Source organism: Petromyzon marinus, chromosome 31 (genome assembly GCF_048934315.1).
Source record: "Petromyzon marinus isolate PM22_M1 ecotype Great Lakes invasive population chromosome 31, UKy_Petmar_22M1.pri1.0, whole genome shotgun sequence".
Classification (NCBI taxonomy): Eukaryota; Metazoa; Chordata; class Hyperoartia; order Petromyzontiformes; family Petromyzontidae; genus Petromyzon; species Petromyzon marinus.
Window position 1 is genome coordinate 11,161,891 of NC_133697.1, and position 25,620 is coordinate 11,187,510.

General features: G+C 49.8%; 2 protein-coding genes across 2 annotated transcripts in view; one reads left to right on the forward strand and one right to left on the reverse strand.

Moving 5' to 3' along the window:
- LOC116947848 (F-box only protein 11-like) overlaps nt 1-10,343 on the reverse strand; it is a 35,735-nt gene extending 25,392 nt beyond the window's left edge. Inside the window, exons 1-2 of the mRNA XM_032964051.2 lie at nt 9,908-10,343; nt 621-811 (exon numbers count right to left, since the gene is read on the reverse strand). Coding sequence (XP_032819942.1) covers nt 621-811; nt 9,908-9,992 — 276 coding nt within the window. The 5' untranslated portion in view covers nt 9,993-10,343. The remainder of the gene's footprint in view (nt 1-620; nt 812-9,907) is intronic.
- A 4,218-nt stretch (nt 10,344-14,561) lies between these two features.
- Nucleotides 14,562-25,578, forward strand: DNAAF10 (dynein axonemal assembly factor 10). Its single transcript, XM_032964053.2, has 9 exons — nt 14,562-14,896; nt 17,116-17,224; nt 19,161-19,261; nt 19,977-20,107; nt 20,888-20,989; nt 21,506-21,621; nt 22,483-22,617; nt 23,550-23,647; nt 23,819-25,578. The coding sequence occupies exons 1-9, from the start codon at nt 14,823-14,825 to the stop codon at nt 24,024-24,026; spliced, it is 1,074 nt and encodes a 357-aa protein (XP_032819944.1). The 5' UTR covers nt 14,562-14,822; the 3' UTR covers nt 24,027-25,578.
- The last annotated feature ends 42 nt before the right edge of the window (nt 25,579-25,620 follow it).

Here is a 25,620-nt window from a genome sequence, read left to right on the forward strand (position 1 = left end):
ATTTAATGAAATAGAGCACATTTAGGGTGATTTTGTCTGAAGGAAGTGACATCCATCGAGCCATAATTACAAACCCATGATTTTAAAGTCTTCTTCCTTCATAATGTCGCTTCAACCTCATGTCAGATAGCACAGGACACTCGGCCGATGGATGCAACTCCAAAATAGCTGGTCTATGAAATCTGAATTAGAGGAGATGCTCTATTAGTCATTTATAATTGTTATCTTGCATCAAATCATAACAGCTAAGCTGTAATATGTTTGGTGCAATGGATAGATAGTTCAAGCGTGAATCAGTTGAGTAGATTGATGAGTAGGTTGGCCGAGTGGGTGAGTGAGCGAGTTTGTGAACAAGAGAGCGGATCAGAGTGTGAGCGAGTGGGTGAGTGGGTGAGCGTGCAAGTGAGTAGATTAACAGGGCGAGCGGGCGCCTATATGAGCGAGCTTGTGAGCGAGTGAGTGGGTGGGTGAGCGGGCGAGCGGGCAAGCGGGCGAGAATCTGAGTGGCCGGACGAGCATCTGCGTGGTCGGGTGAGCATCTGAGTGAGTAGGTGAGCAGTTGAGCGAGCGGGGTCACGTGTGGCTGAGCGAGAGGGCGAGCGGGCGGAGGCGGCGCTCACCTCAGCCGGGTTTGCTGTCGGTGCGATTTGCCGCTTGCACGTCTGTGGCTTCCGGCGCAGCTGGTAGGGGCTGCGCACACCCGGCGCAGCCGGGACATCCGCCGCACGTGGCTGCACCACAGCCGGGCCGGGCGCCGGCGCCTGCCCAGGGCCGGGTGCCGGATCCGGAGCCTGGATCCGAGCGCCATCATCTGTCGCGCACACACACACACACGTGCACATGATTCACGTTCATCGCAAACACGATACACGTTTGTCTCGAATGCGTACACGCGTGATGCAGTTCTTGTTCATCAACACAATACTCTGTCGATTTGTACAGCATCTAAATGGGACTGCGCATCTCAAAACTGTATAAAATAGCAGCCAGTGGTGGCGCTCTGTGCAAGACTGTGGATCTCTGGGAATCTATGGCTGTTTGGCGAGTCTATGGATCTATGGTCAGTCTCTCAGTGTCTATGTAATTATGCATAAGTCCAAAGAAACCTACATAATATAATTTGGATTTACATAGGATCTCATTATGACTGCATCTCCAGATGCTAGACAGAAACAATGGGCATCGTTATTTTATATAGAGAGGCAGTCAGTTGTAGGCAGAGGGAGAAAAGGTCTTGGGCCTGGAGCTGAACAGGGGCAGGGAGTCAACAGCATGAATGGAATTCTGTACCATGGGGGGTCGCAAGGACCGGGCTTGAGAAACAATGGTTGAAAGGAAGATGCAACCCATGAACATTTTTCTCCAATCTTGATCATTAAATGTTTTTTAGGGAGAGGTGGCCGCTTGGGTCAGAGGACAGAGTTGACTGAAATCCTGGGTTCGTCAACAGGCAGTCAGCCACGTGTGATTAAACTGAATTCTCAAGTGTAAGGAGTTGATCGACAGCACTTTTACTTGGATAAATTCCAGCTCTCAGACATCAATATATCGGTTGCATTGTCATGCAATGAACAGAAACTGTCGGTGGCAGGGCAGGTGGCAAAATGCTGCCCCCTGTTTTGTGGACAGAGGTCACTTGAGATCTCAGAAGTAATTCTGCGAGTTCCGCTTGTGCGGGGTGGTGGTGGTTTCTAACACGGCCACACTTCTGCTACAGGTCCAAACAGATTCCTTGTTTCAGGACATGATGCCAATAGTGCAATCTGGATAAAAATTATGGACGGCTTTATTTCTGTAACGTCTCCAAGCGCTCTGGAAAAAAAGCAGTTGGTGGTCCCAGACAATGCCTGTGGATAACACAAATAAAACATATACATGACCGGCTTCAGTCCCGTTACGACACGGCCAGTCTTTCAGTCCTCCGTCAGGGGTAGATACAACCCAGCTGCCCTCATAACCAGCATTTAAAGTTCTCTTGTAGATTCGTACCGACGCTATGTCTCGGGCCATCTTAAATGTTTGAAGAATTGTTTAATGTAAAAAAAGACCTTAAAGCGATGGCTAGGCACGCCACTATAGTGTACTCTGCTGACACCACTTCGATGATGTTATTTAAAATACAGGAGAGAAGTCACGGTGATGTCACTCGTGCACAATCATGCGCGCGACCACAATTTTAGAGTCTCTCGTGTCATTAACGACGCTTCAGACTCATGTCGGACACATGGCCGAAGGGTTTCACCTAAAGAACTGTTTGTTGTCCCACTTAGATCATCCCTAAAATAATATACCAAGTGGATATCGAAGTGTTAGACACAATAAAAATTTATGAAGGCAGTGCAAAAACACAACCAAGAAAAATCGGATATAGGCATGGATTCTGTAATGCTTCTTTGGTCACACGTTTGTCTTCAGAAGTATTTAATCAGCGATAATTATTCATAATAAAGTATCACTTCAATTGGACTATCTTTATGGGTGGTATAACCCCTCCCCCTCGCAACAGAGACAGGCAACAGGACAGAGATAATGCATTAACGTTTTCAAACTTATTTGGCACGTGTTCATAAGATACCCCATGTGAGCGCACCCAGGATAGAAAAACAAAATTTTACGGCAGCCCTCACGGCACCCGATTTGGCATGCAGACTGCTCAGATAACGGCTAAAAGTTCAAGAGGGCCCAGTGACTATTAAAGTTGCATGACTTCAACATCTGCGACATCCAAATAAAAACGTTTAGAGGCAGTCGGCTCCCGGAGGACGAGAATTCTGTGCCTCTGCAGAAGGGCAGCGAAACTGCCGTCAACGAGGCAACCAAAACCAAGTCATCAATAACACACAATTGATTTCATTATGCTTTCAAAAACAAGCTTATGCGCAGCCATTGCAAATCCGGACGTACATTACACATGAGTGTCATAGTCTGACATTTGTGTGTGCACAAAAAAATAACATGAAGTGAGGTGGTTGTGAGGATCAGAGATCGGAGTACCGAGCAAGTGCACTTATGAGATCCTGGGTCAGCCACACAGGATTAAACTGGGTTCTCAGGTGCAGCAAGTTGATGGGTCTCAGCCCAGTCACCAATAACTGCACAGAAAAAAATGTATAATGTTAAGTTTAGTTTTACACTTAAGATTTCAGCTTTGAGAGTTACACATACGTTTGACTAACATGCAACAATGTCACTGCAGAGCACATGTGGAAGTGTGCCCTCTCTACTTTGTAACGAAAAGAAAAACGTTGAATGGATTATCTCCGGGCATGATTCCGAGAGCACGTTAAAAAAATGTTTGTATTTTAAAAATAACCAAACTAAAATAACGCGTTCCTGCCATCTCAATAAAATGGCATGCAATGTACAATTTGGCGGTGGTAATGCATCACACCACCCATGTCAAGACAGCTAATGAATGGAACACCTCCTTTCTGCACACGCTGCTTTATGTACGCGCGGAAACGTCCAATACAAGATGCGTTATTTTCATGGTGGGGGGAGGGAACAGGCGTGTGGTGGTCTGTGGAAGGGATGGCGCAGAGGGTAGTGAAATCGACTTAAAATGGATATGGCCAAACATCCCACTGCAAGAACCTCATGCAAAAAGTATCAAGGCTGCCTTGAGACTTTCCCCGATAACTAAACTACATTTATGTATTGTTACTCTGCTGGCAACCAAATTACCCTGAACGTGTCCGATCTCGTCAGATCTCAGAAGTTGAGGATCGAGCCTCGTCAGAGCCTGGACTGCAGAGTGCCTCGACATACCAGGTATTGGGCTATGAAGTGGCCAGAAGGTGGCAGTACAACAATGGATCGTTGGATCTATGCGTGCATTGTTGGAGCTTTGAGTGATATACTGTACCATACACTGCATGGTTTACTCAGAGCACTCCGGTTCCCTCGCACACACCAAAAAATAATTAATGGAATTGGCCAAACATCGCAATGCAGGACCCTCCTGAACATATTTTATACCTCAGTGAGGCTTTCGTGTACAAATGATGGGCATTACCATGTTATTATAACGAAGGTGGGGCGGGGGGGGGGTCGGTCACCTCCCTTGACACATTTACATACTTACTAATTACCCAACGCATGCCATGTGGACTGGCTTAATTTGAATGAAGATTGGCAGACACAGAGAAGGCTGGCTGTGACAGGGTGCGAGACTAGATTTTGAGCAGCCCTGGCCTACATACCTACTGACGCCGCACTGGATGTTAAAAAAAATGTACTCCACAAAAACAGGGGACCGATGTTTGCTAAAGCACTGCATGTTGGAGGTCAAGATAGAGGCCAAGCTTATTACAATACAGCAGCATGCTTAGTTATCCAGCTATCACATCCAATAGGGTTAGCCTTGTTAATATGCAAAGTGACTCGTGTATGGCTGGGTTCAGTAGCATTCAATCAGGTTCCAAAAGGCAGTTTGTTTATATACAATGCGAATACACACGGTCAAGCGTGGTGTGTGTACATGTATGTGCGCATCTGCATATGTATGTGTGGACATCTGTATGTGTATGTAATGAAGCGCATGTATATATCTGTGCGTGTATGTAATGTGGGGAGTGGTGGTGTAACGGTTCGCTTCGCTACGAACCAGGCAACCCGAGTTCGATTCCCGCTCACAGCCAACACCAGTGATGATTATCTAAACTGGTCCTGGGCCTCCCCTAGGTCAAGTCAGCCTCAAATAAGTACCTAGTGTGATGTGTAAACATTGAAACTGGGGAGACAAAGGCGGTCGGGCGTGGTTCTGGCCACACCACCCCCTCGTGTACCGTGCCGGCCTTCTTAGGTGCTTGCTAACAGCACTTTCCCCAACAGCTGGTTAAGGCTATGCAGGGGATCTTTGTCCTTGTATGAGACTATATGTCTGCAAATCTGTGGGAAACCGTATAAACATGTCTGAAGGTGTATGTCTGTATGGGGGTATGTTAACATCGGTATGTCTGTGCATCTTTGTATGGGGGTGCGTGGGCATCTATATATTTGTCTCTGTGGAGATATCCACGTGTACAGATATCCACTGTACATGCATGCCTGTGTGTCTGCGCGAGTCTGTATGCTTCAGTGTGCATCTATAAATACAGTACATACATCAACACATGTATGGCCGTATGTGTAAGCACTCTCTGTATATCCTGTATGCCTGTGCATCTCCTGTATGCCTGTGCATCTGTATCTGTCTAAGTGCATTTGTAAGTGCACGCCTGTGTAGCAGCTGTACGTATCTAAGTTCTACAAATGTTTATCTGTGAGTCTTCATACATCAATGTGCATCTACAGTGAGGGAAAAAATATTTGATCCCCTGCTGATTTGGTACCTTTGCCCACTGACAAAGAAATGATCAGTCTATAATTTTAATGGTAGGTTTATTTGAACAGTGAGAGACAGAATAACAACAACAAAATCCAGAAAAACGCATGTCAAAAATGTTATAAATTAATTTGCATTTTAATGAGGGAAATAAGTATTTGACCCCCTCTCAATCAGAAAGATTTCTGGCTCCCAGGTGTCTTTTATACAGGTAATGAGCTGAGATTAGGAGCACACTCTTAATCTCAGCTTGTTACCTGTAAAAAAGACACCTGTCCACAGAAGCAATCAATCAGATTCCAAACTCTCCACCATGGCCAAGACCAAAGAGCTCTCCAAGGATGTCAAAGACAAGATTGTAGACCTACACAAGGCTGGAATGGGCTACAAGACCATTGCCAAGCAGCTGGGTGAGAAGGTGACAACAGTTTGTGCGATTATTCGCAAATGGTAGAAACACAAAAGAACTGGCAATCTCCCTCGGCCTGGGGCTCCATGCAAGATCTCACCTCGTGGAGTTGCAATGATCATGAGAACGGTGAGGAATCAGCCCAGAACTACACGGGAGGATCTTGTCAATGATCTCAAGGCAGCTGGGACCATAGTCACCAAGAAAACAATTGGTAACACACTACGCCATGAAGGACTGAAATCCTGCAGCGCCCGCAAGGTCCCCCTGCTCAAGAAAGCACATATACATGCCCGTCTGAAGTTTGCCAATGAATATCTGAATGATTCAGAGGACAACTGGGTGAAAGTGTTGTGGTCAGATGAGACGAAAATGGAGCTCTTTGGCATCAACTCAACTCGCCTTGTTTGGAGGAGGAATGCTGACTATGACCCCAAGAACACCATCCCCACCGTCAAACATGGAGGTGGAAACATTATGCTTTGGGGATGTTTTTATGCTAAGGGGACAGGACAACTTCACCGCATCAAAGGGACGATAGACGAGGCCATGTACCGTTAAATCTTGGGTGAGAACCTCCTTACCTCAGCCAGGGCATTGAAAATGGGTCTTGGATGGGTATTCCAGCATGACAATGACCCAAAACACATGGTCAAGGCAACAAAGGAGTGGCTCAAGAAGAAGCACATTAAGGTCCTGGAGTGACCTAGCCAGTCTCCACACCTTAATCCCATAGAAAATCTGTGGAGGGAGCTGAAGGTTCAAGTTGCCAAACGTCAGCCTCGAAAACTTAATGACTTGGAGAAGATTTGCAAAGAGGAGTGGGACAAAATCCCTCCTGAGATGTGTGCAAACCTGGTGGCCAACTACAAGAAACGTCTGACCTCTGTGATTGCCAACAAGGGTTTTTCCACCAAGTACTAAGTCATGTTTTGCAGAGGGGTCAAATACTTATTTCCCTCATTAAAATGCAAATCAATTTATAACACTTCTGACATGCGTTTTTCTGGATTTTTGTGTTGTTATTCTGTCTCTCACTGTTCAAATAAACCTACCATTAAAATTATAGACTGATCATTTATTTGTCAGTGGGCAAACGTACAAAATCAGCAGGGAATCAAATACTTTTTTCCCTCACTGTATGGCCATATGTGTAAGCACTCTCTGTATTTCATGTATGCCTGTGCATCTCCTTTATGCCTGTGCATCTCCTTTATGCCTGTGCATCTCCTTTATGCCTGTGCATCTCTATCTGTCTAAGTGCATCTGTAAGTGCACACCTGTGTAGCAGCTGTACGTGTCTAAGTTCTACAAATCTTTATCTGTGAGTCTTCATACATCAATGTGCATCTATACGTCAGCACAAATATCTATCATTCCTGCATGTCTCTATATGTGCCTGTGATGCGTATGTCTGTCCATGTCCAAGTGTGCCTGTAAAAGCATGGTTGTTGTGCCTATGCGTCTCGTTACACATCAATGTGCTTCTACACATCAGTGTGTACATATGCCATTGTATGTTGGTACTGCATGTGTCTTCAGTTGTTCCTGCATATCCTGTGCATCTATGTACAACGTTTGCATCTGTGTATCTGTCAGTACTCTATAACTATGTCTTTTTGACAAATGTTGAATTGTATTTGTCCTTGTGTACCACTGCCACCAAATAAATTGTATCCGTCTTCATGCGCTTGTACATCCATGTCCGTGCGAGTCCCTGTGCGCTGCGGTGAGCATCTGTAAATCAGCGGATAAATGCGTGTGCTCCTGTATATCTGTATGTTTGCACACGTCTCCATGCATCAGTGTGCTTCTATAAATGTCGGCAAAATGTACATACGTCTGTACGTCTATCAGTACATTACACGTGTCCCTGAGTGTTGGACACAAGTCCTCCTGTGCACGCCTCTCTCCCTGCCTGCCTTCTCTCGTGTGGCGTCACGCCACCCTGACCCCCTCAGCCACAGATGGGCCCCTCCGTGACCCCGCGGTCCCCTAGGCCCCTGCGTCTCAGGGCCATTTCACCGACACATCGCCGTGGTGAAAATGGACGCGCATTACATTAGGATGAATCAACCCACGACACATTGTACTTTAACAGGCCGCGAAACATCACGGCTACAACCACATGGCACACTACATCATCGCACATCACCTACACTACATCACCTATTCATCACACGGCACACTACAGCACGTACACTATATCACGAATACACCACATGGTCCACTACAATATACTACACCACATCCACTATATTATATACACGACATCACCAATACACCACAGCGTACACTACATCACACACGAGATAAATCACACATGACCATTATACATCATATCACACCACTTCACAAATCAGATCACATCACACACGACGTCGTCACATAGTATATACCACATCACATCATACCCCATCACAGCACATGTTAGATCAAAACTAAATTGCATCAAACAACATGACATCACAATACCAAATTACATTACACGACACCTCGCATCACTCCAGATACCACATGGCACAAAATCCCATATTACAGACCAATACGCCACATCATACACCACACAACATACCAATTGCATATCGCACCACATCTCATACATAATATCACACTATACACATTGAAACAAAGGACATCACACCACTTCAGATAACCGAACATCATAGATCATCACAAATGATAACACACATGATACATCACATCACCCCACACAGTAACATACCTACAACATTACACCCGCACCACATCATACACGACTCCACAACACATCAAATACACCAAACACATCACTGCATACCAAAGACTACATCACAGCACAGAAAACCATACACCACACACAATTCATCCCAGGCACACCCCTACACATCACATACCACACACACCAGACTGCACATCACACAACGCTCCACATAGCAACATCTCATCACCAACCATACCCCACGAGGCATACAACCACACCACATCATAGCACACCGCAGACTACATCACAGTAAAAATACATCACACAACACGTCATCACCACATCAGAACCTCATCACAGACCACCAAACCACGTACTTTTGCACACACACAGACTATATCACAGCACAGAATACAATATACCACGCTACATATCACAAACATCATCCCAACCTCACCCTACATATCACACACCACACACGGCATCACACCATCACCACATTGCATACCACATACAACCACAGCATACCGCAGACATTACAGCAAAGAGTACTGCACATCACACAACATATCACCACCTCAGACCTCATCACAGACTACCACACGACATCATTACACATACACAGCATCACAACCCACACAACCTTTTGACGCTCGCGTCAGGCTTTTTTGTTGTTACTGTACACCGTCAGACCATTGTAACAACAACCACCACCACACCACGACGTGATAATCAATAAGGATAACATTGAACAAGAATCAGCCTCGTGGGTAACAAACAAACGAAACATTTTTTTTTAACACATCGCAATTCGTGAACGTGCCAGTTTAGGCACGAGTCTTGTGCCAGGCCTCGTCCGCGATGGCAAAAAGAAACAACTACTAACACATAGCGAGCCCCCGTCGGTAGCGACAATGGCCATTTCCCTAGCAAACAGAGCGGCCCCGTCACACGCGAGGGCTGACACCGGGAGGTGGGGGGGGGTAACCAATGCTTACCAGACATAAACCATTACAATTGTGAGGTAAAACTTGCGCATAGCAAGGCAACATATCGCCCGTACAAGACGTCTGAAAGAAACGTATCGCTACCTCGCACCATCATCACCACCATCACCATCATCATCCTTCACGCACATCACCACACGAACGCCGTTGACGTCCTTGGCCCATCTACATAAATTATATCGCAATTATTTTTTAAAAACTATTGTCATCGTTATCTAGACCAATTATTGGCGTTGTCAATGATCGTTGTTAATAACGATAACGAACGCTGCACGGCCAATGCCACAGAAGAGAGAGAGGAGGCGGCGGGGAAGGAGGAGTCGGAATGGAAGGAGAATGGACACCAAAGAACCACAACAAAGCGCCGGCCCTACCGCTCTCAACGCCGCAGCCAACGCCACCAGCACGATAGCAACGACCGGTGATGATGGCGAAGACGATAGTGGAAGCGGTGAGGGTGTCAGGGCTCGCCTCAGCCTTACCGGCTCCAGCCACCTCGTCTCTCTCCGCCGGAGGTCGAAGCCGCGACACCCGCCGGCTTCGCCTGCCCAGCCTGCCCGAGCTCATGGCTCCGGGGCCCCGAGAGCCTCGCCTGGGCCCCTCGCTGCTCTTCCCCTCCTCCTCCTCCGCCTCCTCCCCGTCTGTCAGTTCTCCTCCCTCGGCTGTCGTCCTGTCGTTGTCGTCGTTTTCGCTCGTTACGACAGCGCCATGCTCGAGCTACAACCACTCCCGCCCGTCCCTTCCTCTGTCCCCTCCGCCTTGTCCACCGCGACCACCAATAGCGGCGGCGGCGGTAGCGGCAGCAGCAGCAGCAGGCGAGCAGCGCTTCAGCGGCAGCCCGACGTCGTCGTCCTCCTCCTCTTCGTTGTCGATGTCGTCGCTCGCCGCGGCGACCGGGGCTCCGCCTCCTGCACGGCCGTGCCCCTCCCCTCCATCCCCCTCCGTCCCTCACCTCCTCCCCTCCGCTCCCCTCCTCCTCACCTCCTCCCCTCCACTCCCCTCTCTCCCGCTCCCCTCCTCCTCCCCTCCTCCATCTCCACTCCCCTCTCTCCCGCTCCCCTCCTCCTCACCTCCTCCCCTCCTCCTCCCCTCCTCCTCACCTCCTCCCCTCCTCCTCACCTCATCCCCTCCTCCTCACCTCCTCCCCTCCTCCTCACCTCCTCCTCACCTCCTCCCGGCCCCCTCCTCAACTCCCCCCCCCCGACTCCTCCTCCAACACGCGAACTCGTTCAACACGGCGCAACGCCGCTCTCCAAAATCGCACAACCGATAATTGAACGCCGCCGTTGCGCCGCCTCCCATTGGATGAGAGCGAGGCTCGCGGGACGCCGGCGACCAATCGGGCGCTCAGACACGGGCGCGAGTGCCGATCCACATTGTGGAATCTAAACGTGGGGGGTCGGGGTTGATGTGGGCGGGGGGAGGGGGTAAAGACCCCCACCCCACCGACCCACCCAACCCCCCGAGCCCAACGACCCCCCCCCCCCGTGGCGCTATGACGTCACCGCGCAGCGGGCTTTCGGTCAAGCGAGAGCGCGTCGACGTCATCACGCACGGCGAGCGCGGCGCGCGTCGTGACATCATCACGCACGTTAGCGAGCCTTCGTCGGTGTGGTGTAGCGCGGCGCGGTGACGTAATCACGCACGCCAGGGCCCTCCATTTAAGCGGAGCGCGCGGTTGAGGAGGCGTCATTCCGCACGAGGCTTCGTAAAAGCGGAACGCGGTGACGTCATCACGCACAACGAGCCTCTTGTAATGGCATAAACACAATGCATTAAGCAGGCGATGCGACTCTCTTTGTGCACGTCTCTGCACAAAAAAAAGTATCTTTAACACAACCCACCGCCCCCCACGACCTTCGGAGATTGGATAATTTCCGCATAGTTGTTTTTCTATTCAGCTCGTTTACTACTGGACATCTGTGAAAAAGAGCTTTATAGCTCATCGGATTCCTCCAGTATAAACATTCTGATATCCAGCAAAGCCTCAGTCTATTTTTTTTGCAGTAGGGTGCGATATTTGTAGATGCGGTACAATAACTACGGTATAATGTTTCAGTCATTGGGATGTTTGGTGCAATACCAGTTGCACTACATTTGTTTTTTAAAGTAATGGGAGAAAACCCTATACATAATTGGGAGAGAACATTCAGACTCCCATAACCTGTCAACCCATACGGTTTACCCCGTATTCTTGTACAGGGACATTGAGTTTTCAGATCCATACGGTGTACAGCCGTTTCAATAGGGCACATTTTTTTGGGGGGGGTCTATTCGTTTGTGTTTCTCCCTTGTGATGGGACTTTGTAGGATGAACGTTGAGATTTATAACGGCACCGGGGGGTGACCAGATAAGGTCCGAATTGGTCTGTGATAAGCGGTTGACAGGTACGGACTCCGCACAGAAAGGCGCCACGAGTTTGGAAATCGAACCCAGGCCCCTTTTGTGCCGTGCGGCGCGAGAGTTGCCACTGCCGCCGGTGATTCAGCACCAGTCGACTCTGGGACCCGTTTCGGCACGCGGCGGTGGGCTCTCTCAGTCAGTCGTCAGCCGGCCTCGCTTGAATCAATGGGGAACTGCCTGCCAGATGCTTATCGGCACAAAATACTCGTGAGCGCCGTTGTGGTTGAATTTAAAGAACTCTCGCGGAGATGTGCTATGAAGACGGGCCATTGTCCGAAACGTCGATTATATTACAACTTTTTTATTTTAATGCCACGGTGTTATCGACGATTGCATACCTGTCAATCCCTTATCAGTGCTGACCTTATTACAGACCACTTCAGACCCTATTGGTCACCCCGTGCCCTTACAAATTTCAACGTTCATCCGATAAAGTTCCATCGCAAGGGAGAAAGACAAACAAATAGACCAAAAACATTCGCCCGTATTGAAACGGCTGTACGCCGTATGGACCTTAAAACTAATTTGCCTGGACAAATTATACGTGGTAAACCGTATGGGTTGACGGGGATGCGATTGTGTCCCGTTTTATTGTACGTGAACATTTTTTTGTCTGCTCAAAACATAAGTCAACATTAAATACTGTAATGCATTCCCTGTTGAGACAGTCCGCTCAGGAAGATTATGTTTTTAAACTGGTTCAATGGTGTGCTTGTGCACCGCCGTCAACGTAGCAGCAACATCACTAAATAAGGTCACACGCAACATTACTATTGTTGTGTCTTGCATATAGCATCGGGCAGTTCAACAGCAATGATTCAAGCAAGCCTGATTTTTGCCGATGATACTCTCTCTATGTCAAAACCAGTCCAGGTCGAGTTTGCTCGTCTTGCATCAATGCTGCTAAAATGATTCACTCCCAGAAGGAGAAGACACATAGGTCTAATATTATATTGTCGCGCATGGCAGCAATATGTTCGAGAGATAATTGCCACTGTCGACAAGAGGGAGCTTCCGTTCGTTGAAGAAGACGCAGACCACATTGGTTGACCTATGGTCCATAGTTTGTGCTGCCTGGCCACAATCGCAGCCAGCACCTGGGTGGTCTGCTCATCTGCTGTACGGTAGGTCCTCGCTTAACGTGTGTTCGCACAACGCCTTTGCTCATCTGCTGTACAGTAGGTCCTCGCTTAACGTGTGTTCGCACAACGCCTTTGCTCATCTGCTGTACAGTAGGTCCTCGCTTAACGTGTGTTCGCACAACGCCTTTGCGCTATAACGCGATTCTTCTATCAGACAACACTTTCCACACAACGCGGAACACGCACGTTATTACGCGGTGCGTGCACCGCGTAATAACGCGGTTTCTGAGCGGTCTCTGAGCAGCCAAACTACTTTCTTGAGTTGCACGACTGGGCGATACGATACGGAATCAGAATATGTATTATACTGGAGGAATTCGATGAGTTATAAAGCTCTTTTTCACAGATGTCCAGTCGGGGCGGGTAAGAACGTTACAACAACAAACAGTACAAAAACCTGATAGGAGTGCAAAGTACTAAAAGGGCAGTTGAACGTGTAGGCTTTCGCGATCAATATTATTAATAATAAATGTTTTTGGGTTAGATCGCGTATGTGTCGTAACCCTCCACCATCCGACACAGTCAATTAGTATGGGATTTGTCACGTAAACAAAACGCCAATTAGTTTACTTGAGCTCTCCGGTGTAAATGTTGTGGATGAATTCTCCAACACACCGGTGTGTTTGTAAATTCGACTTTTTTCGCATGAACTGCACATCATGCGGCTCTCAGGTGTACAAACGTAATGTGCGCACAACACGGGTGAAAAGTAAACACAGGTCACGTAGGTAAAAAATAAAACAACAAAAATCACGACGTTTCGGCCACAACACAAGCGGCCTTCATCAGGTGAAGGGACCAGGTGAAGGGACCAGACTGTCTCGAGACAGTCTCGAGACAGTCTGGTCCCTTCACCTGATGAAGGCCGCTTGTGTTGTGGCCGAAACGTCGTGATTTTTGTTGTTTTATTTTTTACCTACGTGACTTTACCGAATAGAACCAAAGAGTATGGATCCTTGCAGTCACGAAAGCTTCAAATCTAGAAGTAAACACAGGCACAAGCTCGGGGTGCGTTGCGCATTGTCGTCGTATCTCGCCAGACGTTATCGTTCCATCGTTTGCGAGGGGGGGGGGGGAAACATTTTTCTCGCTTAAGGGGCCGTCCATAAATGACGTCACGCACCTAGGGGGGGGAGGGGGTCAGACATTTGTGACGATGTGTGACGAGGGGGGGAGGGTGTTTGAGAAATGTGACGTCACATCAAAATGCGCAACTTTAAATAAATATAGACAACACGTTCTACTTAATTTGATAGACTTTTTAATAAATGTTTTCTCCTACAACATCAGAGTGCGGCCCCACATTAAATACGCACTACAGTGACAAATAGTTGAAAGCGATTTGTTAAAAAAAAATTGGGGGGGGGCAGAGCTTTGTGACGTCATATTTGAGGGGTGGTCTGACTTTTTGTGACGTCGTGTGACGAAGGTAGGGGGGGGGTCAAAAATCCTCCAAAATCGCGTGACGTCATTTAGGGACGGCCCCTAAAGGCGGCTCGCGCGGTCACTTTCCAGGAACCCATCGGCCGCCGTTAAACGAGGACTCGCCGGTTTACGAGCGAGAATCGATTCGCTTAAAATTGGAATCGCGCGCCGAATCACTCGGACGAATTGTGGAATCGATACCGTCCAAGGCTCCGGGTTTGGCGGCCGTGTTGGCGCTCTCTGAGGGGTCCTTTTCAATCGGGGTTATTTTTTAAAATTTCTTTTTATTATTTACACCAAACAAACTCGGTGAGCTTCGTCAACAACGTCGAACGTACGGCACCTCTCTCCATTTCTCTTCACGATAGCCGTTTGTTAAAGTAGGGCGGGCGGGCGTGGGGGGGGAGGCTGAGGAATAAGCAAGGCATGGCTGCGCTGGATAAGCCTCAGATCATAATTCACGTGCAGAAGAGTCTGAATTTCACCCTCTTCGATTGCAGGTCAGGCGGGTGTGGTGTGTGTGTGTGGTAGAACGGTGTGTGCAGTCTCGCTCCACAGCTTGGATGAGTTCGCTCCTCCACCCCACCACCTTTAAGCCGACGTCCGCGACGCCAGCGGGTCGTTGCGGAGTTACAGTAAATTGTTGACCGTAAACTTCGCAACCTACCAATCAGCACGGCTGGCTACGTACGGCGCGAAAGAAATTTCGACACGCATACCGTACTATTTTGTTCGTGTTTTAGTTGGTTGTTGACAGTCACCCACCACCACCGCAGCCGCCGCACCTCCGATAAGCATGGTTGGCTACGTACGGCGCGAAAGAAGTTCGTAACACACACGGTAACCTCATATTCTTAGCTCTTTCGGTAAAGTCACGTTGAAGGGAAACAATAAAATAATAAAATATATGTAAAACAAAAATTCTCACGACGTTTCGACCATAACACAAACGGTCATCATCAGGTGTGTCGGTTTTGCATTAAGTTATTTATTTTTAAACGGTTTATTTATTTATTAAAAAACGTCAGCGCCACGCGCAGCGATTTGGCAGTTTATTTAGAAGGACGAGTCCATCTATGTTCTGAAAGCCACCGTAAGCGTGAACAATAAATTAAGACCTGAAATGGTTAATCAAATCTTTCCAATTATTGCTAAGCCAGAATCCATCTTCTCGGTTGAAATTGTCTCTATGCTTGTATATGTGGTACCGTAACGTGCATCAAACCCACGGGGGGGGGCAGTCAGTCATTGCCGGGCCTTGGTGAAGGCGCTGTGGGCAAAGGGAGCCACGGCCTCACCCACGTCCCCCGTTCAGATACCAACTTGGCCGCTGACGTTCGAGGCCGTGGGCGGGAGTCGAACCGGCACGCTCAGGGGGTTCATGACGCAAAGCTTTAAAACCGCGATATATGACAAGATTGTGAATGTTGTGGATTTGCTCTCCCAACACACCGGCGTTGTTTGTGCTGGGTAACGAATTGGGCACGTGCTGTTTACGTGACGAACATTATTCATTGGCTGTGTCGGGTGGTGGTGGGTTTAACGACACATTGATATTTAGGCGATCTAACCGCCCCCCCCCCCAAAAAAAAAACCTGTATTATGCATAACAATTTCTATGCGTCTTCTTGGTTCTTTCGGTAAAGTCACGTAGAAGGGAAATAATACAAATAAAGCAATAAAATAAAATATTTGTAAGTTATTTTTGTATAGTTTAAATTTAATTATTTTATTATTTCCCTTCTACGTGACTTTACCGAAAGAACCAAGAAGATGAGTCCCTGCAGTCACGAAAGCTTTAAATTGAAATTTTATTTGTATGCGTTTGTCAATCCACTGATGTTTCAGAGCCTCATCTTTCCACGCCGTGCGAATCGTTGGAAGGCACGGTGGGGATGGGGGGGGGGGAGTGCATTTCACCATACTTCACCACGCACACCAGGACGGATTGGTGAACGTGGGGGCATAATACACGTGGGAGCTTAGAAAGCACCGTACCCTACACAACAACAATTGATACTGCTGCACTGCTGTCTGACCCCCCCGCAACGTAGCGTAACTGCGCGGCAGCCTATAGCAACTGTTTATGCACGATGGTGGTCGTCCATCCGAACATTGTCCAGGCCAGACCCTGCTTCGGGGTTGAACCTGTACATAGGTTGACTCGTAAGTAATACCGAGTTGTAAGTTAGATCCGGAGCATATATTCTCGTCCAAAGAGATGACGTGTTTTGTTGATTTCGGTGATGCTGGTGGAAGTGGTGATGTCCGTGCTGGTGATTTCGGTATCGGTAATCGTGGTGATGCTAGTGATGATTCTGGTGGTGGTGGTGCACCTAGCCTGGCACAAGCACCGTGGTGAGGTAACCCCCACTTAGCGGCGAATGGCGGCTGTTGATGCTTGTGATGGTAGTGGTCATGTCGGTATTGGTGATGGTGGTGACGCTCGTGGAGATAGTGATACTGGTGGTGGCGATTCAGGTGATGCTGGTGACGCTGCTAGTGATGCTGGGGTTGATGCTGGAGGTGACGCTTGTGGTAATGCTGATGCTGGTGGTTATGCTGGTGACGCTGGTGGTGACGCTGGTGGTGATGCTGATGCTGGTGGTGACGCTGGTGGTGACGCTGGTGGTGACGCTTGTGGTGACGCTTGTGGTGATGCTGATGCTGGTGGTTATGCTGATGGTAATCCTGGTGGTTATCCTGGTGGTGCGAGCAGATGGGTGCCGTGCAGTGCGCGCCTCGTGTGCCTGGGCAGCACGGCGAGGGGCACGGGCGCCCTGCAGGTGTACGAGGTGACGCAGGGGCAACTCAACCTCGTCACGGAGGTGCCTGCCCGCACCCGCACTCTGACCCAAACATGGACAGAGGACATGGGCTCCAACCTTAACCCTAACCTGTGACATAAGACCCCTACTTCAACCCTAATCCTATTCTGAAGACAAAATGCGGACTCCAAACCCTCATCCAGTAACAGAACACAGACTCTAACCCTACCCCTAACCTGAACACAAGACCTTAGTGTTAACCCTAACCTTAAAGTGGACACTTTAATCTTGACCCAAAACTGAATACAAGACCACAACTCTTAACCTGACCCTAACTCACACAAAAGACCCAGACTCTAACCATAACTTGTGATCTGAGGCCCCAAAGCTGATCACAATCCTAACGCAGACACAAGACTCCAACTTTATACCTAACACTGCCCATACACAGCACCCTCACTCTAACTCTGACCCTTGCCTGGAATCGACATCCAACATTTTAACCCAACCCCAAAATGAACACGTGCCTGACAAAAGACCAAGACTCCAAGACACGAGCGGGTGGTACGGCAAGTACCACGCCTGACCGCTCTTGTCTCCCCACTGCTGATGGTTTACACGCTGCACCACGTACTCATTTTAAGGCCGAGTCCACCTAGAGGAAGAGCACAGAACCAGTTCAGATAATCGCCACTATTATTGCCCCCGAGTGGGAAGCGAACGCTGCTTGCCGGGTTCATAGCACAGTGCACTGACCACTGCGGCCGCTGCTGCATAGACAAACACACAGAACGTGCACCAAAAAACTATTTTCTCCACTTAAATTCACGCGTGCACAGAGCCGTTGTTGGCAACGGTTGGGGTCTCCAGGCAAACTCGGCAGGGGGGTGTAGGTAATGGGGGCGGCCCCTCCCGCGTAATCGGCCGTGTTCATCTCCCGGGGTGACCGGAGGAAGTTGTCGCCGTTTGCCGAACTTTACCCCCGCGCACGGGAGGCGAGCGTTAGGGCAGTGGCCGTGCCTCGCTTCAACTCCCGGTGTCATGGATGAGGGACGAACGCCGGCTCTGTTATCCGCGGCTCGACTAACCGCGATGCCTATTATCCGTGGAACCAATCGACGTGTAAAAACATCGTGCGATCCTCGTATGGATTTGTTTTTCGCAGTTTCGCTCAACGCATTGACATATTTGTCAGAGGAACACAACTGGAAAACAGCGGAATGTGTGTACCGAAGAAATAGCTCTCCGATGTATTTTCGGGTTGTACCGCATGCTGTAGGTATGACGTCCTGACGAGGACGTCATGCCGAACAACATGCAGTGCAACCATAAAAAAAAACATCGGCGGGCCATGCAGCTCGCCGATGGGTTTTCCCAGGGGCATTTGTTGCGGAGGTTAGAGGTTTGAATCCGGCAGGCCGCCTTGGTTATTCCTGCGGGAATAATAACTGTAAGATGCACGCCGTCGTTTTCGTTGAGTATCCCCTGACATCGCTCAAAACGAGTCGGTCCACTGTGCGCCGGCGTCGTGGTCCAAATTTCCAAATTCCAAAAACCCACCCGCAGATTTCAGAATTAGAATTATAACACGGCAACGACGTCCCCCTACCTTGAAACTACTGCACACTGCTGTGCCTGTGAAAACAAACATGGCGCATTCTTTTGCGATAGCCTCGTGCTACGAGACTGGCGCGAATGCCTCGTGTACTAAACCATCGTTAATTATCACGCAGTTACTGAAACAAATGACGAGATCTAGACTGATGCCGCCGAAGGAGGGAACGTGCCTGAGAGAGCACATCGACTGTCGAGATGGAGCGATAAAATCAACCTCGCCTGCACAGTCGCTGACGTGGCCATTATGAGACCTGCCCGCCCCGCGCAAAAACATTTCAAACCGCTTAGTCGCCGGTCAGTTTAAAGGGACGTGGCCCTTCGTGGTCGTGCCGGCGGGGATGTTCGGTTCCCGGAGAAGCTCCCCGTTGCGTTTCCGCAGACGGAGAAGGCGAAGCCGTTGAAGTGCGCGACGTTCGGGGCCGCGAGCCTTCAGCAGAGGCACCTGGCCACGGGCGATTTCGACGGCAACATGAGCATATGGTGAGAGACTTGGGTGCGCGGGAGGTTGACGTGCCGTTGGTGCGCGCCCGGCTCTCGGGTTCCCCGTTGGGCCATCGAGACGGGGGAGACGTTTTCGTACAGAGCTCTTGCAAGAAAGCACCCCGCGTTGGAAAACGACGTCTGAAAGATAACACATTGCGCGATACGTCATTCGGTAGTGTCATTTTGGCAACCCAGGTCGCTCTTGCAAATGACACTAATCCTGGTCTCTTTGAGTTTTCACCCGGTTAAACAAAATACATTTGATATTTTGTCAAATTAAGTGACAAACCAAATTTAAATGTCATGAATGTCTGCGCATTCGTTGGTGACTGGGCCGAGACCATCGACTTGCTACACGAGAGAATCCGGTTTGATTACGGCAGAAACTTTGATGTGATCCCTGGATCTCTACGGTGCTGGATCAGTGCTTTGACGTCTGAACCACCCGGCCACCCAGCCACCATATTTTCCCATTCTGCTTTATTGAAGCTATCTGGTTACCAGGCACTTCCGATTAGCACGGTTGGCTACATATGGTGCGAAAGAAGTTTAACATACCTACAAACCCATTTTGAGATCCTGGTATAAACACTTTCGGGTAAAACCTGGATTAGATCCTCTGAGATCTTAGTGGTGCCAGCTTTTAAGTGTTTCTGACACAACCATCATTAACCTCCAGAGTCACACACAACCGCCTTTTTCCATCTCCCAGGAACCTGGAGGCGACGTCGCTGCCTGTGTACACGGTGAAGGGACACACGGAGATCATTAACTGCATCGACGGGGTGGGAGGGCTCGGCGTTGGCGAAGGGGCGCCTGAAATCGTCACCGGCAGCAGGGATGGCAAGTTCTTGCGCCACCCCGCCGCCGGTCGCCAGCAACTCGCTGCGTAGATGAGGGCCTCCCCCGCCTCGTCCCGCGCGGGTCTTGGGTGCTGTTTGAGGTGCCGTATGCAAAGATTGTGGGAGATGGCGACGGCTTGGGGAGGCGTTCCTCCAGCAGTGGATAGATCATGGCTGGGGATTATGATGATGACGGTGATGATGACCTTCCGAAAGCAACGTGAAATTAACCAATATTTCCCTGATGTTGGTTATTTCCTATGGCCAACGACGGGCAACTATCGGAGATTCAGTTCCAAAGTGATTTGGACATTCAACTGCTTTGCGAGTTGGTGAATTGCTCATTCACCCACCCACTTGCCCACACCCTCACTCACCCACCGCTTGCCTTCAAATTTTTTTTGGGGGGTGGGGGGGGGCAGTGCGAAGCTGTACGCTCCACGGTTTGGTGTTTGTTGCCGCAGTCACACGCGGGAGAGAGTCTGTGATTCTCCACTTGTGCATCGGGTATCCGCATCTTCCACGGTTTGCGTGGCTCCCGTTAAAAGCGCTGCCTCCTTATTGTTTCCATGGAAACCAGATAGCCCGGTGGTGGCCTTGCTCGTGAGCTGCACGTTGTTGTTGTGGAAGCCGGGCAGTGTGCTGGTGAGGTGGTGGTGGCGGTAGGGTCGCCGATCAGGCGTTTTGTTGGGCACCGTTGCTTGAAAGCCCACCCGCGGGCCGGTCCACGCCGCTTCGCACTCGGCTACATGGGTGGCGGTCGTTTTGTCTCGTGACGCAGGCACGGTGAAGGTGTGGGACCCGCGACAGAAGGACGTCCCTGTCGCAAACATGGAGCCCGTGGAGGGAGAGAACAAGAGAGATTGCTGGACGGTGGCGTTCGGTACGTGCCGCTCAGGCTCGCAACGTCGCAACACCGCCTGCCGGTAAAACCGACCGCGCTGACATTCGACAGCAAAGCCATCGGAGGTCCCCCCCCCCCCGCGATGGCTCCTAGGGCAGCAGTTAACGTGCACTGATTGAAAAACTTTTATCGTTGGGCACATTGGTAATGCCACTTTTTTGCATTCCAACTTTTGCTCGAAGATAATGGGGTTAAAAGAAATTGGGTGGCTGGGTGGCTCAGAGGTGAGAGCGCTGAGTTGGCACCTGCGATTAGCACACATACACAAAGGTGCTGCTTGACAGTGGATGGTGCTTGGATGCTCGGTACGTGCGCCATGCTTCTTGTTGCAGTGTCCGGAGACGCGCTTGCATTGGGCGCACTCCGTTAACGTGGAACGCGCTGTGTCGTGCAATGCCGACGATTGCTTCAACACACGTGTGGGGGGCGGGGGGCGGGGGCAGCGATGAAACAAAAAGCAATCGACGCACAGGCAAACTAACGCGGCACTTGCAGGGCACGCGCACACCCAGGCGGAGCGCTGTGTGTGCGCCGGCTACGACAACGGAGACATCAAGCTCTTCGACCTGAGGACCATGTCCACTCGCTGGGAGACCAACATCAAGAACGGGGTGAGTGCCGTTCTTGTTGTAGCTTGCTGACCCGCCCCCTCCTACCGGACATCTGTGAAAAAGAGCTTCATGGCTCGTCGGATTCGTCCACGATAAAATATTCTGAATCTGATGAGCTCTTCGCCCGCTCCTCCCACGGAGGTTTCCCTGCCACGTGGCGGGAGGAGGTGGGTAGGGGGGATGTTTTTATAACTAAACAATAAAAACTTATTTTATCAGGTAAGGCCCACCGATCTATGTACCTCTTTTTCAGAAGCGACCTGGCCACAAATGATAGCTCAGCGAAGTGGCTTATTGCGTGGCGTGGAAATTTATAGGCGCCAAATACTCTAAACGCATGTTTATAAATATGGAGGGAAAAACTCCAAATATACAGGCGTCAGGGTCGGGATCGAATCCACGGTCTCCTGTATACCGGGCGAGGCAGTTAACATCTTGCCACTGTGACGAGGTCGCACTCATGGTTGGCCAGGGTTTGCCGCCCTTCGTCGGGACAATGTTAGTGATGTCGTCCTGAAGCTTTCCGCGGTTTAGAAATAGCGACGGCAACTCGAGAGCAAAGCCACCCGAAATGTGATGCCCCCACCTCGTCAGATCTTGGAAGCTAAGCGTGGGGGGCGAGCCTGAAGAGCGCTGGGATGGGCGACCGCCGTGCACCGTCGGGTTGTTGTGAGCTACTGCTGGGGGGGGGGGGCGCTATGTGTTGGGCAGCAGATCCACTGCTGGATGAGGGCCTCCCCACACTGCCTCTGGTGCCCATCACACAGCGCCAGGTTATCTGTGTTCTGCTCAGAGCGGAGTTTGACTAGCGTGCGTGTTGGATTGCCGAGCGTGCGTGTGGTGTGTATCTGCGTTTGTTAGGTGTGCAGTGTGGAGTTTGACCGCAGGGACATCTCCATGAACAAGTTGGTGGCGACTACGCTGGAGGGAAAGTTCCACGTGTTTGATATGAGGACCCAGCACCCCAAGCGAGGCTTTGCGTCGCTCACAGAGAAGGTGGGATATGCAACCCGGTTTCTGAGACGCAAATGGTTTTGTGCTTTATTTTTGTCCCCACCATTGGGCTCAAATTCGATTGCGACCAGTTCAAGTTAACGAGCCTGGATAACGCTTGAATGGGCGACCATCATGCATAACAGGTTGCTATAGGATGCAGGAATACTTGGTGGGCAGCAGTGGTGCCGTGCAGCAAAATCATTCGTTGTGCTGACCGTGATCTGTTCTTTAACCAGCACTGATCGGTGGGGCGAAGTGTAGTCGTTCGTATAACCCCCACAGCGTTGGGACTGCCTCATCCAGCAGTGGCTATAAAAAATGGCTGTGCACAAGCCTACCCTAAGGTGCAAGAGTGTCTGTGGAATGTAACACAACACAACCGTGCTTCACTTGGATAGGCCTCCCACTCACTACACGGGGCAGACCTTTTTTAAATGGCCTGCCAAGAGAGTGTTCGTGGCATGACATTCAAACTGTACGATCTGCACCAAAGTTAAAGTGAACACGTTTTCAAAAAGCCAGCTGAAGACCAACTTTTAATGGCAATTTTTTGTATGTAGCCATTGGTGACTTGCCTACCAATACTATCAGCTGTCTGCACTTGAGAACCAGTGGCTTTTAAGGCTTTTCACGACTGAATTTAACGTTGACGCTTTTCCCTTCTCTCGGTGTGGTCTGCTCTGAAATCGAGGAATTTGGCATCAATCCACTACATGGCCAAAACCAAATAACATATACGGATCATTGGGTTGGCCGCGCTTTAAAGGGTTATTCATCCTATTTAACGTTCTGCCATTTCCTGGCCACTTCATAGTTTAGCGGGTTTGTGAGTTTCACAGCCTGCGCCATATCTGTTAACCGGAGGTGGCGTGCGTGGCTGCGGAGTGACCAGATCGAACGTTTATTGTAGCCGTGCCCCCTCTGACCCTCAGGCCCACAAGTCGACCGTGTGGCTCGTGCGGCACCTACCGCAGAACAGGGACATCTTCATGACGACAGGCGGCTCGGGCAACCTCAACCTGTGGAAGTAGTAAGTCGGTCCATCCGACGAGTCCACATCACGCTCACCGGCCTGCTCGTGTGGAGCAGGCCGGCAGTTTATTTGTCAGTTTATCTGTCCATCGGTTTGACTGTTTATCCGTCCCATCCGTCGCTTTGTTCATCCGTTCGCATGCCTGTCTCTGTCCACGTCCGTTCACAGCGAGTACCCGGCCCAGCGGAGCCGCAAGGATGATGACGGGCACGAGGCCGGCGTGACGGGCAGCGTGTCGCTGCTGCAGAACATGACGGTGGCATCGCAGCCCGTGGCCGGCTTGGACTGGAGCCCTGACAAGCAGGGCTTGTGCGCGTGCACGGCCTTCGACCAGACACTGCGTGTGCTTATCGTCACCAAGCTCGGCCGCATGTGATGCTCCCCCCACAACCGTGTGTGTACACGCACTCACGCGTACACGCACGTAGAATGTGTGCGCACGTGCCCATTGCCACCAAGTTTAGCTGCATGGGATGTTATGGAGAGTGCTGGCACAGTTGTTAGCGCGCCGTGTTGCGAACCCAGCGACCAACGTTCAATTTCTGCTCTTGACCAACATCGGTGACGATCGTCGTCCTGGGCCTTCTACCTAGGTCAACTCAACCTAAAATGAGTACCTGGTGCGGTGTGTAAACATCGCCACTGGCGGCCTGTCAGGCGTGGTGCTGGCCATCCACCCCCTCGTGTGCCGTGCCGGCCTTGATAGGTGCTCGTTAACAGCACTTGCCCCAACAGTTTGTTCGAAGGCCATATGGGGGATCTGTACACGCGTGTGCAACTTATCTTCGCTAAGTTGCACGCGATAGCCCTGTGTGCATGTACCCGCGTGTACGACGATTAACGAGGTCGCAGTGTGGGAGGTGGTGGAGGAAATGGTGGAATTTTATCTCGATGCAAATTCGACAATCAAGTCGGGCGACTGCTTTGTTTACTGCTCCTTGTTTTCAGGCAGTGGCACACACCAGGCAGGTACACTTGGGGCGATCGTTGTTGGCGGTTTTCACCAGCAATTTGTTTTCTTTTGTTTCATAGATGGATCACTATGACTGTCGCTACAATACCCATTTGCTCCGAGTAAATGCGGATCAGGCCACAATTATTGCCCGCAACAATTTCCATAAAATTTGCCCGAGTGCGTCGTGGCATTTGGTGCGGCCAGCATATTGTCAACTCCAGGATTTCTTGATCAGCTGGAGAGAAATTATTTATAGTCTTGAGACTAAGCTACTGTTGGGCCACTGGTTATATTTATAGTTTTTGAGTGGTCATTTTCAGTGTTTGAATAGCTTTGTCGTTATCATTTCGAGTGTCATAGTTTTTTTGTCTTGTTTGAAAGGAGATCAACACTCAGAAAGAAAAGCGTCTTGCCAAGCTGGAGCTGAGATCGATTGTAAGAGGGGTAAATGGATCACTCGGAGCGCAGTTCGATGAATCGTCACCATTCAGGATTGCGGTTTCGTTTTAATAATTTTTTTTAACATTGCGGCGGATGTAGTGGTCACTAGTGGCTGCCGAGTTCATACGAACCCAAGACATCCGAATTGACACGACTCGACCGCGCATCAATTACAACGCGTGAGATTTCACCTGAGCCTCGGAAGCAATATCGATTACGAATCCAGTGCGCTGTTTGAGCTCTAGCAGTTTGACTCATTGCGATGTCTTGTATCGCCAACGGTTATGGATATGGTTTAACATTGCTGTACTTCCGATGAGCACGGTTTGGTTACGTACGGTGCGAAAGAAGTTCAACGTACGTGCTTGGCCAACGCTTTTTAGCAATGCTCACCCACCCACCCGTTCAACTGCTCAGTGACATACACGCATACAACACGTGGCTTTGTTTTCGATTGGTCTGTTACGTTACGTAACGTAACTTGTGACGATCCGGTGGTGCGCGGTGATGTAAATAAACTTTTGTGGCTTCATCGGTGGGCTGTGGTTTCGATAATTTTAAACGCGAGACTTGA

What these genes read in the sequence shown, in the direction of transcription:
- DNAAF10 (XM_032964053.2), top strand. Translation starts at nt 14,823, where the DNA reads ATGGCTGCGCTGGATAAGCCTCAGATCATAATTCACGTGCAGAAGAGT. An exon ending in GACGGCAACATGAGCATATG is followed by an intron (nt 19,262 to 19,976) that starts GTGAGAGACTTG and finishes TCCATCTCCCAG; the next exon opens with GAACCTGGAGGCGACGTCGC. An exon ending in AGACCAACATCAAGAACGGG is followed by an intron (nt 21,622 to 22,482) that starts GTGAGTGCCGTT and finishes TGCGTTTGTTAG; the next exon opens with GTGTGCAGTGTGGAGTTTGA.